The 17,439-nt window shown below is 41.1% G+C and overlaps 1 protein-coding gene and 1 non-coding gene across 2 annotated transcripts in view; both read right to left on the bottom strand.

Moving 5' to 3' along the window:
* Nucleotides 1–17,231, bottom strand: part of Patl1 (PAT1 homolog 1, processing body mRNA decay factor) — a 29,577-nt gene extending 12,346 nt beyond the window's left edge. Inside the window, exons 1-10 of the mRNA XM_028884214.2 lie at nt 17,075–17,231; nt 14,580–14,691; nt 8,247–8,464; nt 7,743–7,823; nt 6,970–7,164; nt 5,967–6,068; nt 5,297–5,386; nt 4,764–4,981; nt 3,527–3,616; nt 309–489 (exon numbers count right to left, since the gene is read on the bottom strand). Coding sequence (XP_028740047.1) covers nt 309–489; nt 3,527–3,616; nt 4,764–4,981; nt 5,297–5,386; nt 5,967–6,068; nt 6,970–7,164; nt 7,743–7,823; nt 8,247–8,464; nt 14,580–14,691; nt 17,075–17,089 — 1,302 coding nt within the window. The 5' untranslated portion in view covers nt 17,090–17,231. The remainder of the gene's footprint in view (nt 1–308; nt 490–3,526; nt 3,617–4,763; nt 4,982–5,296; nt 5,387–5,966; nt 6,069–6,969; nt 7,165–7,742; nt 7,824–8,246; nt 8,465–14,579; nt 14,692–17,074) is intronic.
* Nucleotides 2,149–2,255, bottom strand: LOC114703512. Its single transcript, XR_003736140.1, has one exon. It is a non-coding gene; the product is annotated as a U6 spliceosomal RNA (small nuclear RNA).
* Nucleotides 17,232–17,439: the final 208 nt, after the last annotated feature.

Genomic DNA, 17,439 nt, shown 5'->3' with positions numbered 1-17,439 from the left:
TGTAATGAGGAGTACTAGGGATAAAAGCCTGGGACTTGCACATGCTAAGCCAAGTGCTCTCCCACTGAGCTACATCCCCAGCCCCACACCACCAATATTCTTAATTGGAAGAACCAGATTATTAATGCCAAAATGAAAATATCAATCTGAGCACATATAGCTTGACACTGAATATTAAAAAATGGATGGAATCGCTTAGTCAATTTGCATTCAGGGGACAATATCTCCATAGAAAAGTCTAAGAAAAAGAAAATTCTATTACAGCATAAGTAGACAAACTGTTCTCAAAACAAGCACTGGCTATTTACCTGGTAATAGAAATCATCTAGGTAGGGATCAGTGCTCTGCAGCTGCATCATCTGGATTTTAGAGACCCAATCCTTTTCCCGCTGCAGCATGAGATTAGCATATGGATCCTTCCGGAGATGATCTTGATGACTGGCCCGGTGACCTCCTCTGTCTCCGGCACCATTGAGATTCCGATGCTGACTGAAAGGCAAACAGTCGATGCATTCAGGCCAAATCAGCACATAGACCATGCTTTTCGAAATACAGGAATACAGTACTGCTGGTTCAAAAACACCCCTCTTTGCCTTTGTGAAGAAAAACAGAACTGCACCCTAACAGAACCAAAGGGGAAAAAGCTACGTGATACATAATCACAGAAATCAAACTAAGATCTAAGTACCTTCCCCTTTGTTAAGCACATCTGGACTTTTGTGTAAATTATAGCCACACACACACACACACACAAGGTAGATTTCTTTTCTTCACTTAAGACAATACACTGAGACCAGGAGAAATCAAAGCTGGTTAACAGGTGGTAGAGTAAGATTGAATACTGGCTAATCTGATCCTGAAGTCTGTATAATTTTTCTTTAACTCAATGAAAATCATAAAACATTTTAATGTATTTAGCTCAAGCAAATACTATAATAAATATCTACCTATCGTTCAGATTTAAAAATGTATTTAGGCCAATTTGGTTCACTTTGAAGTCACACAGTCAACCATGGTGATACAGCCCTATATTCCCAACACTCAAGGCTTACTAAGAACACACTCAAGGCTTACTAAGAACTGTGGGTTTGAGGCCAGCCTGGGATAGAGTCTGAGGCCAGTCTTGACTACACGGTAAGAACCTGTCTCAAAAAACCAAGTAATACAGGTGAGAGTTGAAGGCCTTCAAGATTATTTTTAAAAATTTGATGTGACTTGTGCATGTACAGGACAGAAGCGGGTGTCAGATCTCCTGGAGCTGGAGTGATAGGTGGTTATGCACTGAATGATGTAGCTGCTAGGAACTGACCTCTGGTCTTCTTTTAAAAGAACCACCAAGCTGTCTTTACATGGATTCTCTTCCGCATGTCCATACCTTTATACTGCTTGTTCATCTGTCTTTGAATGTTCTTTCTTTCCTTTTCTTTGATTCAGGATCTCACTATGCAGACCGGGTTAGCCTGACCTACTATGGACATCAGGCTGTCCTGGAACTCAGAGACCCACAATGCCTTTACCTCCTCAGTGGTGGGATTAAATGCATGAGCCACCACACTTGCTTTGACTTTCAGTCTTTTTTTTTGGTTTTGTTTTTTGAAACAAGGTTTCTCTATAGCTTAGGATCCTCTCCTGGAACTCACTTTGTAGACCAGGCTGGCTTCTAGCTCACAAAGATCTGCCTCCCTCTGCCTTCCAAGTGCTGGGATTAAAGGTGTGCGCCACCACTGCTGGGCTTTGAGTCTTACACAACATTATTCTGTATGCTTTTGATTACATAAATGGTAACGGGCATAATTTTACTCCTTGCTTCTTTACATCACAAAAGTATCCTAGGAATACTATAAAGTGAAATTGTGAGGTGTGGTCTAGCCATGTTTTTAACTTTATTTTCTACTGCCTAAATCCTCTCCTGAGGAGCTACATACTCAATTCTCACCCCAAATGAAGTAGTGAGACACTTCAAGTTCTATGTGTCTGATGATGGTAACTATCTAATTTTAACGTTACTCTGAAATAAGTGTGCTTGAACATCTCTACAGTTTTAGGAACCACTCAATAAATTTTCTTCTATTGAGAACTGAATATTTGGGCAAGTGTTTTGTTAGTGTTTTCATTTCTTCCTCAAAATATTGGTTTTTTTAATTTTTTAAAAATATGGAACGCTTCACAAATTTGCGTGTCATCCTTGCGCAGGGGCCATGCTAATCTTCTCTGTATCGTTCCAATTTTAGTCTATGTGCTGCCGAAGCGAGCACCCAAATATTGTTTTTAGTGGTCTTTGTTTATTACTGTTTGGCTTCTTCTTTTTTTTAGGTCTTTGCCTTCAAGTGATAAAATTATAAGCATGTGTCATCAACCAAGGATTAATATTTTAATATAGTTAAATGTATTAATCTTTCTCTATATAGCTAATACTTGGAGTTTTGTTTCTAAGTCCACATTGGTTTCCTTATTCTCCCCTGGAAAAATATATTCTAGAACATTTTTGAAAGTGAAAAGGAATTATACAAAGAGAACAAAAACGGATGTTGAGGACCCCTTACAGCTCTATCTAGTTTCCTAATTAGATATATAAATCTAGATAATTTATCTAGGCAAATAATTATAGAATGACTTGATACAGACACAGAAGGCAGAGGCTTTATGTATCCTGCTGTTTTTAGTTTTCAAAGCCTACCATAGTTTGGCCACACAGCCAGGGGTACATATATAAAAATACATTTACATCTAAACAAAGATGAAATAATGTGAGGAAAAGATGGCCATTGTGCTCACATAACACCTACATTTACAACTGGCTACTGTGTTTTAAGATTCTTTCTGAACTAGAAGACGAAGAAAAAGGTAGTTAAGATGGAGATTATAAATATGATAAGGACTATAAATTTCAGAGCTCAACTTTAACTATGACTTAAGGTCAACATGACTTTAACTATGAATTCACTGATAAAAATAGGGTCATTTGGACAAGCCAGATGACTCAAGTCTTTAAAGTAACTGACAACAAGACTGATAACCTGAGTTCAGCTCCTGGGACACATGTGCTGGAAGAAAACTGACTGTCATATACAGTAAGTAAATAAATGTAAGAGAAAGCTAGCATATAGAGGGAGTGAGTGACACACACACACACACACACACACACACACACACACACACACACACACACACACGTATGTTTTTTTCCCCTCTCCTACCTTCCTCCCCAAAAAGAACAAAGAGAAGGGCCAGCAATACAGCTCAGTCAGGGGTTTAGGGCACTTGACAGATGAGTTCAGTCCCCAGAACCAACTTGATGGAAGGTAATAATCAACTCCTGCAAAGCTGTCTTCTGACCTCCAGATATACATATGCACACACAGCATAAATTAAATGTAATAAAACAAAACATAAAGGACAGCATTCAAGCCAACAAAATATATTCCACCTTCAGTAAATGTAGTAACAAAACCAAAAACAAACAAACAAAAAAGCAGCCCAAGCCAGCAGCTTCCTCTGACACGTCAGGAGAGCGACGAGTACTCACTTTCTACTCTGCTGTTGCCGCTGATGCAACAGGCGCCGGTGCTGTGGATGAAGGTGGGTTGTGTCTGGTCTAAACATTGGGGCCTGAGGTCTAAGGAAAAAAGAAAATGGTTCTTGATTATCTTATCTTGATGACTTCACTTTAAAAAAGGTTGTCAATACAGGATACAGGTTCACTCAAGGGATGGCCAGAGTGTATTCTAAACAAACTTTTAGAAGTGAAAGTTTTTATTTCTTCCACAATGACCAATTCTTAAACCTAAGAGGATGACTATGAAACACCTTTAGTGTTCCTTCAGTGAACTACTCCAGTGCATTAGTAGTAAAACAATACAATTCTTCTTGTTCCTACCAGGCTTAATGTATTCAGCTTTAATTTTTTTGAGGGAATGACACAGAAATTGTATGTGTGGCAGTTAATTTTACATGTTAACTGACTAGCTATGATACCCAAGTTTAACCAAACCCCAGTGTACGCTGCTATGAAAGCATTTTAGAGACAAATTTACATTTACAATCAGTTGACTTTATGAAACTGCCCTCCATAATCTCGGAGGCCTAACAGCCAAAACCAGAAGTCACTCAGTGAAGAAACCTGTATCAAGACCAGAAACGATGTTCTGCTGGGTCTCTAGCCTACTGGCTGACATACTTCAAGGTCAAGACTGCAAAGTGAATCTTAGTTTCTAGCCTACTAAATGGATTTCCAATTTGCCAGTAAGTTCCCTGGAATAAAATTAACTTTCCCCACATTTATGTATCTTCTATTGATGTTTCTCTTGAGAACATGAACTGACATGATTTATATAATAAGACACAATTTTACCAAAGCAGAAAACAAGTCTGTCTCCTTATAAAACCAGCAACTCAGCTGGCACTGAGATCAGCTAGCTTCTTGGCCTGTTTCTATCTGTTACTTATTTGTAGTAAATCTTTAGTCATCAGCACTGTACATCTTACTGCATGAATGTTCAAAAAATGGGTATGAAGTGAAACTTTAGTAAAAGAAGCAGTTATTATCATGTACAAAGGAAGCATGATACTCTGAAGACAGTGGAGAGCTTGAAGACTCAAGCAGTTCTCTGAGAACTTGAGGACCCAGGAACTTCTCAAACACTATACTGAGCAAGTACCATAAGAATTTTACATCACAAAACTAAATGAGAAACAATTTTTACACTTATAAAACTAAAAGGGACTTGGCTGACAATTGATCAACAGAGGCACATTTTGTATACCTTAGGTTTTGCAGGTGAGGTCCTGGGCCAGGAGGATGCTGCTGGGGAGGTGGTGTACCAGGGGGTGGAACACTAAAGAAGGCACGGAAGCCTGGTGCTGGGGGAAGCATCTGCCCAACTCGCCCTTGTAGCAATTTAGGATTCATGGCAGCCAGGGGGCTACCAACAAATCCAGGGACCCGTGCAAACTGGCTGGGAGACATCCGTCCAGGCTGTAGCTGCAAAGAGGAACAAGATCTTTAACATAATAGAATTAGTAATTCCCACTGGCCCCACCCCACTTTGTGAGAGGGTCTCATTATGTACTTCAGGCTGTTTGGGAACTCCCTGTATAGCCCAGGCTGGTCTCAAACACAGGATCCTAACTCAGCCTCCCAAGTGTTGGGATTATAGGCATGCACTACCAATGGAAACACTGTTTCCATTAATATCTTCACTTGAGATAACAAAGTATGTACATTTTGTTAGGTGTCAAGCAATGAATCTTAGGACAGCAGGATCATCTTTATGGGCATGGCTAACCTTAGGCTTACCTGTGCTCCTCCAAGAAGCTGTGCTCTCTGCAGGGGACTGAGGACAGGAGGAACACTAGGAGGAAAAGGGTGGCCCAGAAGGGAGGAGTTCTAAGGACACAAAAAAGGGAAATTATGTTCATATTATGGATCAAGCAAATCAATGTATTAAGCAAACTCAGTATACATCTGGTATACAGTTAGGTGTAAAAACTCTCAAACTGTAGAGTCTTATGTCAGAAAAGATTGTTAGAAATTATGAAACGCTATGTCCATTTAACAGGAAAAAGATAGCAGTAGAATGAAAGGCTTAAGCAGCAGAAATAAAAATGAAATTAGAATCTTTCTGTGCTTTTCCTTTTCTTGAGACAGTCTTGCTTAAGTAGCTCAAACTGGTAGCCTGAAACTCACTCGCTATGTAGACCAGGCTAGCCTGGAATTAAGGATCCTACTGCTTCAGCCTACTGAGTGCCTGATTACAGGCATATACAGCAATTCCCAGCTAAGCTTAGAATCTTAAAGTGGCATGAAACAAAGCAAACCTTTGTCCTTTGACCTTGGAACCACAAACCCCAGAAAATAAGGAGAGGTTACAAGGAATACAGATAATCTAGGAAATATGAGCTACTACATATTAATGGTGATTATGAAGTTCACATTAAACATTCCTACATGTTGTAAAGTGACATACCGGAACACTGCAGAGCTGGTTTGGAGACATCCTCTCACCATAGGGAGCAGGATAACGTGGTGGCATCGGGGGCCGTACATGAACAGGCTTCGGACACAGAATCTATTAAGACAAACATACACAACTACATTCAATGAAATCAGTCTTTTGCCTTCCTACACTCCCTCCCCTCGAGTACTGGTAGAGACACAGAACTCAATGCAAAGCCCTACTGCTAAGCAAATTGCTCTGGCTATGGGTTCAAACATAGAACTTTGGTTACTTCCTCTCACAAATCAGTTTCATCTTAACTGAGGAAGATTTAGCTAATTCTCCAGTATCCCCACCCTTCCATGCTATCTGAGGGAAGTACCAGCAGACATTCTGACTTGAAAATTTTCTCCAAGAGGATATATTTTGGTTCTAGTGAGGGGCAAGGAATGATAAGAAAGCTGGAGGATTAACTAAGTCCTATTCTGAAGCCTCAGTGATATGGCCGCCATGCTCAGCAATGCTGTGATACATTGTGACTCCACCATTTCTTAGGATATTGAGCCTAACTAGGCCATACCAACACCACCCTCCCCCCATACCTTCCAAATTGGCCTTCCTTTTCAGCTGCTGGTTTCAGGTGGAGGAAAGTCTATGGAACAGGACTGCACAGGCTCTAGGGAAAGCAGGGATATCTTAAAGGTAAAAAGGGATGTGGACAATGCTGAGTGTTCCCACTCCCCCCAGCTTTCTGTTATCTCTCTGCTAATGTACCCGGCAGCCAGCAAAACACTTAAAAAAGGATATATGCACTAATGTGGCTAACTACTCTTTTCTCCCCCAGTTAAAAGATATCAGAAGCAGCAGCAGCAGCAGCAAATGGTACTAGGGAATGTGTCTCATTCGTACTAACTTCTTCTCTAATTGGCTATTCTTTTAATGCCTACCCACAATGCCCACCCTCCTCCCAGTATCCCAAATAATTTTGCCCAGATTCCCAATATTCTGGGCTGTGTACGTTAATGAAAGGTACCTGCTGGTTGAAGCTGGGAACGGCCATCTGCTTAGGTGGGGTGCCTATAGGAACAGCTCTAACAGGAGGACTTCCAATGACAGGTGATGTTGACCGCCTTGGTAAAGCTCGCTCAGAAAGGTCCCGATCATCTTCTGGGCCCTGTGGGGGCCTCTGAGGCAAGGCATATTCTAATACAGACACTGTAGGCATTTCCTAATTGAGGAAGTGGTTAAAAAGCATACAGAGAAATTAGCTAAGTTGATTATAATATTTTAATAATCTCTACAGATGCCAGATACTTTGAGAAATTATCTTAATTTTTTTAAAATTTTAACTCATATACAGTAAGTTATCCTTTATTTAGTATACAATTCTCTGACTCTTGATAAATATGCAGACCAATTTTATCATTCCCATAAAATTCCTTTACATTATCTGTTTATAATCATCCCTCTGGCCTTGTGCCCGACCACTGTCCAACAGTTTGTCCTTGATCTGCAGTTGTGCCTAGATTTCTAACTAGCTCAAATCACACACTGACATTGATGAGCTTTAACAACTCCCTCTCATCCTTTAAACTGAGGGCTAAGGAAGGGCATCAGCAGGCCCAACCGTCAAGTGTTGGATGTAGCAGTCAAGGTTAGCACTGATGAATGAGACATACTGCTACATTATTACAGTGTATTATTACAAATAATATACTATATTATTACCGTAAGAAGGATGACAAGAGGAGCCAACTTATCTGTGGATACAAGTCATTATACATGAAGAGGTTAAGTATTTAATACCTGAGCAAGTAGTGGTCCACGGATTCGCCTCAGAACTTCAGATCCATCCCAGATGCTGGAATTTAGACTTCTGGGTTGAGGCTGCCAAAAAAAGAACATACATACAGAGTCTAGATGGCTCTCAGACTTTAACCTCAACTACTTGGGAATAAGAAGTCACAGTGTCCCAGAATACACGATTCCTCAACTTTATCTACAGAATTGCCAACATCAGGAGTTATCAACCTTTTGGTTTGTTTTCTGAGATAGGATCTTATCTGTTGCCCAGGCTGTCCTTGAACTTGCTAGGTAGCTAGGCTAACTCCAACCCACAGTAATCTGCATGCCTCAGCCTCCCCGGTGCTGAGATTTTATGTTTGAGTCACCCCATCTGACCAATTAATAATTTTCTATGGCACATGTAATTCTGTTATTAAACAGAAAACAAATGACAAAGCTCAGTACTTTAATTATTAATCTGTTGTTATCTGAGCTATTGTTAGTTCCCAAATCAGAGTAACTTACTTGTAAAACCGGCCTGGTCTGCACTGCCCTCATGATAGCTGGATCTTCTAGCTCATTTTCAATCACCATCTTACTGAGCCTTTCTGCTAGATTCTCCTCATGGTCACCCAACAAGTCCATCTCATCCCTCTCTCTATTGCCTGTTTGCTCATCAGCTGCCGCAGGTAGCTTCTCTTCCAACTCAGCCAGGCGCTCATGTGCTTCCTGCCAATCATCATCTGTAAGACAGGTCAGTTCATATAAGAAATGTAGCTCAGCTGGACAGGGTGGTGCACGTCTTTAATCCCAGCACCTGGGAGGCAGAGGCAGGCAGATGTCTGTGAGCTCTGAATCAGCCTGGCCTACATAGTAAGCTCCAGAGCAGCCAGGGTAACACAATGAGGCCCTGTCTCAAAAAAACAAAAACAAAAAACAAAACAAAACAAAACAAAAAACCCTTTATCTATATCTATATATCTATCTGTCTGTCTGTCATAACAAAACGGTTTTATGACATTTAAGTTTCTGTAAGCAGACAGGATATACATAAAGTGAACTTTTCACTAATAAAAAGAAAAAAACATTATATTAGGAATAAAATACAAGTTCTAGGGGGCTAGACAAATGGCTTAGCGGATAACAGTGCTTGCTGTATAATCATCAAGACTGGAGTTTGGATCTTAGAACCTGCATAACAAGCCAGGGGTCCGGCAGATGCTTAGCACACTAGCTCCAAGGATTCTGACACCTGCTTTGGCCTCCACACAAAAAGGCATGCACCTGGACATACACGTGGGAATACACACACACACACACACACACACACACACACACACACACACACACACGATTTCTCTCTCTAAAATCAATCAAGCTTTTGGATCAACGGTTTAAAGTATTAACTAACAGTGTCTGAATCCCAGTCTGAAACTGACTTTGGGATTTCAAAGGTTTCAGGAAAAAACTTCAGGAAAAAGTAAAATCCTATAGCACTAACAGAAGAACTTCTCTCATATTTTAACTGCCATCTTCTTCTAAGTCAGCAGTTCTCAACCTGTGGACCACGGACCCTTTGGCAAACCTATCTCCAAAAATATTTACATTATAATTCATAACAATAGCAAAATTACAGTTATGAAGTAGCAACGAGAATAATTTTATGGTTGGGGAGTCACCACAACATGAGGAACTGTGTTACAGGATCAAAACATTAGGAAGGTTGAGAACCACTTAGACTCTAAGTCTTTGAATATATTAATTTCATTCAGTATTTTTTAAGCCTCTATTATATGACAAGCACTGTTTCAGGAACACAGGATCCAATGTACACAACAGGGATGCTACCCTCACATAGCCTTCATTCAAACAAGAAGACAGACAGATAAAGAAAATATACACAATGAATAAGCAAATGACATACTGCATTAGAAGAAAATTCCATGGGAATATAGAAGAAAGGTAGACTAAAAATGTAAATAAATAGATGGTCAAAGAAGGTCACACTGTGAAGATGACAATAGAGGCAAAATTTTAACTCTCCCTCTGTACAATGTACCTTGGATATCTTCTCATGTATAAATACTAGGTATATTTATTTTTTTTCTCATTCTTTTAAACTACTATATATGATCCCATTCTATCAACAAACTAATTTAGCTTATTCCCTAGTGAAAAACATTCCGAGGATTTAAAACTATACTGTAGGAAACACGATGCATATCTTAGAATCTTAAGTATTTATGTAGGCTAACTCGTTTTTTAGGGTCAGGCTATGTATTTAAAATGTACTATTTATCAAGCAGAAATGCATCAATATATAATACTAATAATTCAAAAAGCAAAGCAGGTAGGACTTCCAAATTTAAGATTTGGATGTTAAAGGACTCAAGGTCTGCTCTTTCGGAACTCCATGAAAGCTCCGAACTTATTAGTCTTCTTACTGTGTCCTTAAAATGATGTGATCATGGGGGCTGGAGAGATCAGTGGTTAAGAGCACTGGCTGCTCTTCAAGAGGTCCTGGATTCAATTCCCAGCACCTACACAATAGCTCATGACCATCAATAGTGGGATCTGATGCCCTCTTCTGGCATAAAGTCAACAGAACACTCATATACATAAAATAAATTAAAAAGTTGTGGATCATTCAGGGCAGTGGTAGTGGTGCATGCCTTTAATCACTGCACTTGGGAGGCAGAGGCAGGTGAATCTCTGTGAGTTCGAGGCCAGCCTAATCTATAAAGTGAGTTCCAGGACATGATTCAAAAGCTACACAGAGAAACTCTGTCTCAAAAAACAAACAAACAAACAAAAATATTATACAATTTAGGTGGGTGGGTGGTGCATAAAAATTTTAATCTCAGTACTTGGGAGGCAGAGGCCAGCAGATCTCTGAGTTCAAGGCCAGCCTGATCTACAGAGTTAGTTCTAGGACAGTCACTACATAGAGAAACCCTGTCTTGGGGGATATATCTATATAAATTTATATTTTACTTTTTTTATATTTTATTTTAAAATTTATAATACATTTTATTTTATAAGTATATATATATATAATAAAATTATAAAATAATTATAACTTATAAAATAAAATTATAGAATTCAAGTGGCTAATCGTGAAACATTAAGAAAAGGGTAACTGGGGTTGGAGAGACAATTCAGTGGTTAAGAGCACTGGCTGCTCTTCCAGAGGACCTGGGTTCAATTCCCAACACTGACATGGCTGCTCACACCTGTCTGTAACTCCAGTTCCAGGGCTTCTGACAACCTTCACACAGACATACATGTAGACCAAACACCAATGAACATAAAATAAAAATTAAAAAAAAAAAAAAAGATAGAGTAACTGAACTGGAGAGTTGGCTCAGCTCAGTGGATGGCTCTGCACTTGGCACACAAGCATGAGGTCAAGAATTCAAATCCCTAGCACCCACATAAAAACCTGTGTGTGTGTCCCATTTGTAATCCCAGTGGTACAGAGATTTGGGAGGTGGGGATGGGGAGGAATCCTAGGGCCAAGTTAGCTAGAAAGACTAGCAAGCTCTGGATTCAGCGAGAAAACTTATCTCAGTAATAAAGTCAGAGGGTGATTGAGGAAGTCAATCTAACATTAACCTCTGGCTTCCACATGCACCTTCACACATGCAAATATGAACACACATGTACACCACACAAAATACACATAAAAAGTGAAATTAAAAACACACACATATGCACCTTCACAAACAACAGGCACATACAAATGAACTAAAACATGAACACAATGTAAAAATACAGTTGCTTAGCTATATGCCAATGTTTGACCTAAGTATACTATTGGTCAAACAGATAAGACGTAAAGAATAATAAAAGGAAGGAGAGATTCCTTCACTTAATTAACCTGCATACCCGGAATGAACTTTTTCCATAAACTTTAACCACACTTGAAGCCCATATTCAGGCTATTTCTAAATAAAAACAGAAAGTGGAGATCATCTAAGTCATTAAGTTTACGCTAATGAGAAGAGGGGAGAAGGAACAGGGAGCTCTTCCACCTCAATGGAGATTTCCAGACTTCCCCAAAGACACCTGTACTACAGCCAGTAGTTCACACTAATTGTGTTTATGGTTTCTGAGCCCTCGGTCACTGTGCTTACCTGTTAAAATTAGGACAATACTGGGGCTGGGGATATAGCTCAATGGTACAGCACTCACCTTGTGAGGCATTTGTTCAACCCCTAGTACAGGGAAAACAAACACTGCTGTAAAGATTAACAATATGTTAACTATTGAGAATGGAGTCTGTGACCACCAGGTAAGTTTAAGCTTTTATTTTTAGAGAATGGACAGGGATTACTTAACACAATTTGTTGCTCTGAGATATTGCAAACTTTTATGCAGAAGATAAAGGTTAAGTTTCTTACAGAAAGGTCACATCAGAACTTTTGGTGCCAGTGACCTAAGGTATCCACTATACTAACAGGCCTTATTCAAGGTGCCAACTCCACGAATTACAAATCATCAAATTAACATTTCACCCACTGGTTTAAACTCCTATCAACTCTGTGTATCTACAATGGTTTTTCCAAAGAAGTTACAGATCAACTTAGAAAGCATTATTTTTTTCCATAACAAAGATGCTGTAAAGGAATTAAGAATTTCAGTTTACAATTCCAGCATACCAAACTCTGGACGTAAAGAGAAGACCTTTGGAAAACTTTTCTCTATTATAACCTTTGTTGGCAAAGAAGTCCTTAATCACCCTTTTGTTCTCAGGTGCAAAGTAAGCTAGCCATGTTACCCTGTTGCCTCTACAGTCTACAACTGTTCTTCTACTATGCACCCCAAGAACATTCACCCAATCACATAAAATAGATTACATATTCTAGTATCCTTTTCAAGTCAGTGATCTTTTCAAGTCATCTTGTGATGACAGACAAAAACATAAGGGGGCAGTGGGGACCCTGTCAAAACTCTGTCAGTGAGAGGCAAAAATCATTCTGTCACGGTTCAAAATTGAGAACACATTATTATGCTGTCTCATTTTAGGAAATCTAGAAATCCAGTAAATAATAGAAAAATCTAGAGAGAAGTATATATACACTGTTTGCAGCTTGTATTGTATTTTAGGGGTTACTGCTAAACTACCTCCTAAGTAAGATTTGCAATTCATATCACTTCTCAGTGCTTGTAATTCTATTCTACATAGCTTCCTTTGCTATCTCCATGGAGACAGACAACAGCATCTTGGATCATGTCATTCTCCTGGACAGTCTCATCTCCTGAACTCTGGCTATCCTCCAAAAGTTCTTTAATTCCCTTTTCTACCAAGCATTGCTTCTACTTTAGCATTTCTTGTTGCTTTCCCTTGCGACAATTTTGGTTTTCTACTGAATTTTGTAAATGATAGACAGGAGCAAACCTTTCTATTTTTACCACTTCATTCAACTTTGTGAGCTTTGAAGAATTTAAGCTGTTTAAATTATTGCAAAACCAGTAACCACTATAACATTTTTAAAGTTTTCTGATACTGAACACCTTAGGATCATCTACTACTGCTTTATTTTTCCTGGCTCTCTTATTATTTAACTTGGAACACTTGTTGCACAGACTGAACTTCAGCAATTCCGAAGAAATCAGAAATATTTATACACATCCCCAATCTAAACACTGTTACTGCTGTGTCCCAACAGCCAAAGCAGCAAATATCTACATTCCATGTTCTCATCTGTATACTCTACTTGTTCTTTTTTAAAGCATAAACTTTAGCTTATTAGTTTACTTACTCCCAACTTGTTCTAAGTACTTTTATTAACTCATGAAGACATTCTATCACCAAAATTCTTTGTATAGAAAGTGTTTTCATTGTACTAAAGAAACCTTGAGACAGCAGAAATTATTATACAATATACTAGTAATGGTCTAGAATGTTTTCCCCCTTTTTGAGACAGGGTTCTTTTTCATGTAGCCCAGGCTAGCCTAGAACTTAAGATCTTTCCTTCTTCCTCCACTTGATTGTGGTAGACTGAATTTTAAAACATGTCTTACATAGAAACTGAATTTTCTACAAGTCCATTAGTTTTCTTTGCATGCTCTACAAACACTCCCTTCATCTACAATTATTTTCAACATCATTTAAATGTCTACCTTTCCATTATTTAAATTCCTTATATTGGCAACCTAGAGCTACAATGCATAGAGATTACCTGTTATTATAGGTAAGGCAAAGAGGCCCAGGTGAACAGAACAGAAGGTAAACTACTATGACTGTGTGAAGGTTGTAGTAGTACATAAAGAACAAAGTGGGCCAGGAAGAAGGCCCATCTCGTAGATAAAACCACTTCACTAACCAGGCAGCGGTGGTGCATGCCTTTAATCCCAGCACTGGGAGGCACAGGTGGATCTCTGTGAATTCAAGGCCAGCCTGGTCTACAGAAAGAGTTCCAGGACAGGCTACAAAGTTATACAGAGAAACCCTGTCTCAAAAAACCAAAACTACTTCATGCACAAGTCTGACAACCTAAGTCTGAACCCCAGAGCACAGCTGGATACACTGGGTCCACATGTGTAAACCCAACATTCCTACTTTTGGACAGGAGGTGGAGACACAAGAATAACTTCAGTCTCTGGGTCACCTATCCTGTAATATGTAGCTCTGAGGCAGAAACAAGAGAGATCATTTCTCAACAAGGTGTAATGTGAGAACCAACTCCTGAAATCTGTCCTCTGAACTCCACAAGACAGCCCCAGCACATGCTTACCCATACTCATATGCATATACACACAGAACAACAAAAATTTAAATTAGAGATTGACTTTACTAAGACCAAAGCACTTGATAAGATGAACAGACACCATAAAGAGAAAGATTTCACTTACCAACTGCACCTGACCCAAATGTATCATCATTAAATTGATCAATTTCTTCATCTTCTTCTCCCAGGCCTTGAAATGCATCTTCATCTTCATCTAGAGGACAATCCTCTAAAGACTACAAAAAAAGAGAAAGACAGTTAACTTCTCATGACATTTATGTGATCATTTCAAGTAAGTCCTAGTATTGGTTCTTTTTAATGACTATAACATCTCAAGACTTTTTATAAATAAGCACACAATTCCTTTACAACCACTAGCTGAGATAGCGGTGAGTTTAATATAGCTTTCTCAACAAAATTACATTTTCCTCATTACATCCATGTCATTTTCCCAACCCTTTGAAATCTTTCCATTTTTCTTCCTCTTTCTTGTAGAATTAAATCTAGCCAGAATGCAGAACTCAAAACATTTTCACCCACAATTAAGTTGAACATCAGAAAAAGTCAAAGGTTCTTGCTCTACTCTTACGCAACAGTCTAATCATAGGCAATTTAACTTTTAAAAATTCCTTTTAATAATTTATTTTTATTTTATGTGCATTGGTGTTTTGCCTGCATGTATGTCTGTGTGAGGGTGCCAGGTCCCCTGGAACTGGAGTTATAGTTGTCAGCTGCCATGTGGTTGATGGGAATTGAACCCGGGTCCTCTGGGAAGCAGCCAGTGCTCTTAACAACTGAGCCATCTCTCCAGCCCCAGCAACTCACTTTTTAAATTAATTTAAATAGTAGGGCTGTTTGAGGGCCTCTATGTCTCAGACTCTGTGCTAGGTACTAAACCTCAGGGCCTTAAACTGTAATTTTGAGCCAAATACAACTTGATTCAAATAAATCTGTGTGAAGACCAAACAAGGCACAGACTGTAGAATGCTGAATAAAAGCCAGAATCACCATTATACCTTGGGTATGTTCTACCATTTCTCTAGGTACAGGCTGGCTTAGATCCTCCTGCCTCCCCTTCCAGCGAGTAAATAAAGCTGTCACCAGATTAGCTTGATGTTTTTAATTTCAGTCATTCCTCCCACTTCAGTTTATATTCATTTTACCAAGTTTCCTTTGCTTCTGGCAACTTTGTTTTGTTTCAAGACAGGGTTTCTTTGTGTAACAGCTCTGGGTGTCCTGGAACTAGCTTTTTAGACCAGGCTGGCCTCGAACTCACAGAGATGCACCTGCCTCTGCCTCCTCAGTTCTGGGATTAAAGACATGCACCACTGCTGCTTCTGGCAATTTCTTTTTTCTTTTTTTTTTTGGGGGGGGGGTTTGGTAGTGGTTTCGAGACAGGGTTTCTCTGTGTAGTTTTGGTGCCTTTCCACCTGCCTCTGCCTCCTCAGTTCTGGGATTAAAGGCATGCACCACTGCTGCTTCTGGCAATTTCTTTTCTTTTTTTTTTTTTGGGGGGGGGGGTTCGAGACAGGGTTTCTCTGTGTAGTTTTGGTGCCTTTCCTGGAACTTGCTTTGTAGACCAGGATGACCTCGAACTCAAGAGATGCACCTGCCTCTGCCTCCGGAGTGCTGGGATTAAAGGCGTGCTTCTGGCAATTTCTATTCACTGTATCTCATCATCTTTCTTCATGTTTATACAAAGTGAGTTGTGTAAAAAGTTGTAAAATCAAGTATCCTACCTACTGTTTTCAATGTTCAAAGATTCCAAACTGGAATGCCACACTCTAGTGGGACGGCTTGTGATATACCGCACCTGGGAACTTTTCTACCCATGCTACGGTCCTCTCAAACTTCCACAGAGCCAGCCCGCCCTGCAACTGCCTCCACACCAGAAGCAACTTCTAGCAGTTCTCTACGAAATCACAACGATCTACTTGACCCAATCAGGATGGCTCTGTAAGGATTTCCCTAGCTCAGTCCTTAAACTATAAATCCGGAATCTGTTTCGTCCCAAGATTAGGAGTTGCTCAAGGTCACGCAGCAGTGGGCGATGGTCAGCAAACAGCGACATTCTGTGGACAACGTCACCAAACCCACTTTCCTCCACGCACCCAGAAGAAACTTCTGCTGGACACGCCCCCCTCCCCACTCCGAGCCTGCTTTACAAGTGGACTAAAGTCTCAGCCCAAAGGCCAGTCCCAGCCCTTCCACCTGACGGCTGCCCGCGTGCAGAGGGGTGTGTGTAATAGGGGCGAAGGGGTTCCGAGTGCAGGGCGGGAAAAGCTTCCGTGGGCATTCCTCGGGGATCTTGCCTCAGGAAAAGCAACCGGGTAGGAGCCATGCTAATCACCTCGGCAGATCCGGGAGCGGAGGCGCAAGTGTAGGGTCAGGTTACCGCACTTAACGGGCCCTCCCCGCCGCAACCCAGCGGCCGGCTCTCGCCAGTCCCGCCCCCTGAGGTCCGCTCCGGGCCCCGCCCGAGCCCCACGGCCGATGCGGGGTCCCCGGCCGCCCGTGCCCTGCCCCCCTCCTCAGCGGAACAGGACCCACGCGGCGGGCGGCAGAAGAAAAAGGGGCGCGCGGGCGAGGGAGGGGTCACTTCCGGTCGCAGCTACTCACCTCGTAGCGGAACATTCTTGGGGAGGGGGGAAGGGAGCGGGGAGGGGAATGGGGGGAGGGAGGGAAAGAAGCGCCGACTCCCCGGGCTGCTCCGCGCGCGCGGGTCTTCCACCGGCTCGCGACCCCTGGCCGCCGCCGTACGCCGGAGCGTGCGTGGGGACGTGCGCAGGCGCGCCTCGGGCTGGGCGGGCGTCCCGGCAGCGGCGGCTACGCGGGGACAGATTTGGCGTTTGGCTTCCTAGTGTGAGCGGCGGGAAGGAAATCCCGAGGCGAGACACTGCGCACGCGCGGGCTGTCGGGGACGACCTAGGGAGCCTGGGCCTGCGGCTCCGCCTCCGAGCTTCCAAAGGCAACCTTGCGCGGTG

The sequence above is a fragment of the Peromyscus leucopus genome, chromosome 1 (assembly GCF_004664715.2).
Source record: "Peromyscus leucopus breed LL Stock chromosome 1, UCI_PerLeu_2.1, whole genome shotgun sequence".
NCBI classification, from domain to species: Eukaryota; Metazoa; Chordata; class Mammalia; order Rodentia; family Cricetidae; genus Peromyscus; species Peromyscus leucopus.
This window is presented reverse-complemented; position numbering and strand designations above follow the sequence as displayed.